Below are 1,712 nucleotides of genomic sequence, written 5' to 3'. Positions count from 1 at the left end.
TATGCATGGATAAAGAAAATGTGAATATAAACTACTTTTAGGTAGTTTTATCACTTGAGTTCTTACCAGCAATTATCATTTTAGATAGATATTACTAATAATATGATTTTCATAAATTATAGAAATCATTGTTGATAGTTGTGACAATATTTTTATGATTAACATATTGTGTGCTGTTTCTGTATAATATTCATTTTAGTAATCCATTCAATGATATTTAACATTCTTTCACAGATTTTAGAATGCTGAGGTTGCAAAAATTTAAGGAAATTCTATGTTTGGCTTCTTATTTTATTTTTCTTCTACTCTATTATCTTCTTAACAGGGTGGACTTTCTACAGCTTGAAAGAGCATCATGAGCATGGATTTCAGGCGTGTGAAAGAATATTTCTCTTGGCTCTACTATCAATACCAAATCATTACATGCTGTGCTGTCTTGGAGCCCTGGGAGCAATCTATGTTCAATACTGTTGTACTAACCATTTTTGCCATGGTTGTGTACACTGCCTATGTCTTCATCCCGATCCACATTCGCCTGGCTTGGGAATTTTTCTCAAAAATATGTGGATATCACAGTACAATTTCCAACTGATCTCATTTGCACTCTGTGAAATGGCACTGCATATGTATGTTGCTTACAACTTATTGATTTATGTGACTACAATGCCATCTTTCACTTTCTGGCCAAAAAGACACTCTTCTCTATGCACATACGTACTGCCTGGAGTTTCAGATAGATGTCTCTCTAGTTTCTTTTGTACCTGATACATTGTGCTTCAGACTATAGAACGTACAATGCCTTTACCTCACATACCATGGTCCCTTAATGCAAATTTATCACTTTATTTTTTTAATTAGGTTGACTTTAGACAAATTTTTTTCTGGAAAATAAATTCATAAGAGACCCTACTAGAATTATATTAAAATACTCCCCTTAACATCTATTCTATACTGAAGAAGATACTACCAAAAAACTCTTCATAGGCTACTGCCAAAAGTATCCTATCCTTGTTTACAATGTATAAAAAGATGTGAATAAATTACGTGACCCAGTAAAGTTTTGTTTTCTAGTAAACTAACACCTAAAATCCTTTTATTTCTTTTAATTAAATTTACTTAAAATTATTTTACCTTAATGCAAAAGAGCAGGCTGGGGGAAATTATTTTCTTTCAGACATGGTTCATAAGTTGTTTCAAATATTTAAAAATCAACAATGTTAATTTTAGATATACAAGTAAGTATTATAATACATAATAAGAAACAAAATATAATCCAAGTAAATTCAGATATTGTGACTTTTGATGTTGCTTTGCTTTTGCATGATGCTGGGGGGGAAAGAGAAAAAAAATGTTTCCTTGCTATGCTTTCACTTAGAGGAAGGGGAAAAAAAAAGCATGTACTGAGTACAGAAAGAAAAGCTAATAAATAGGCTAGAAGTAATATTCTACCAGCAGGAATTACACGACTCCAGTTAAAATGCTTTGATATAGTGGTTCCTTTGAAGAACAAAAACAACATTTATTAAATGTTCCTCAAAATGTTTATCTTAAAAGTAAATATGTTTTTAATTATACTGGTGAATCAAATATGAATGCCAAAGACCAAGCCTTGCAGCTTTTCTTTCCTCTTAATAAATATTGTTAGTAATTCTGAAGGGTGGTAATATAAATAAGTTTTGGACAATATTTGTACCTTTTATTTTTTTAGGAAA

At 30.9% G+C, this 1,712-nt stretch overlaps 1 protein-coding gene across 4 annotated transcripts in view; it reads left to right on the top strand.

Moving 5' to 3' along the window:
- Sptssb (serine palmitoyltransferase small subunit B) overlaps nt 1-1,223 on the top strand; it is a 31,907-nt gene extending 30,684 nt beyond the window's left edge. For all 4 annotated transcript variants that reach the window (XM_033762508.1, XM_010604194.2, XM_010604195.2 and 1 more), the window contains one exon: nt 326-1,223. In XM_033762508.1, the coding sequence (XP_033618399.1) occupies nt 356-592 (237 nt within the window). In that variant the 5' untranslated portion in view covers nt 326-355 and the 3' untranslated portion in view covers nt 593-1,223. The remainder of the gene's footprint in view (nt 1-325) is intronic.
- Nucleotides 1,224-1,712: the final 489 nt, after the last annotated feature.

The sequence above is a fragment of the Fukomys damarensis genome, unplaced genomic scaffold, assembly GCF_012274545.1.
Source record: "Fukomys damarensis isolate Sample0158 unplaced genomic scaffold, DMR_v1.0_HiC HiC_scaffold_12, whole genome shotgun sequence".
Taxonomy (NCBI): Eukaryota; Metazoa; Chordata; class Mammalia; order Rodentia; family Bathyergidae; genus Fukomys; species Fukomys damarensis.
This window is presented reverse-complemented; position numbering and strand designations above follow the sequence as displayed.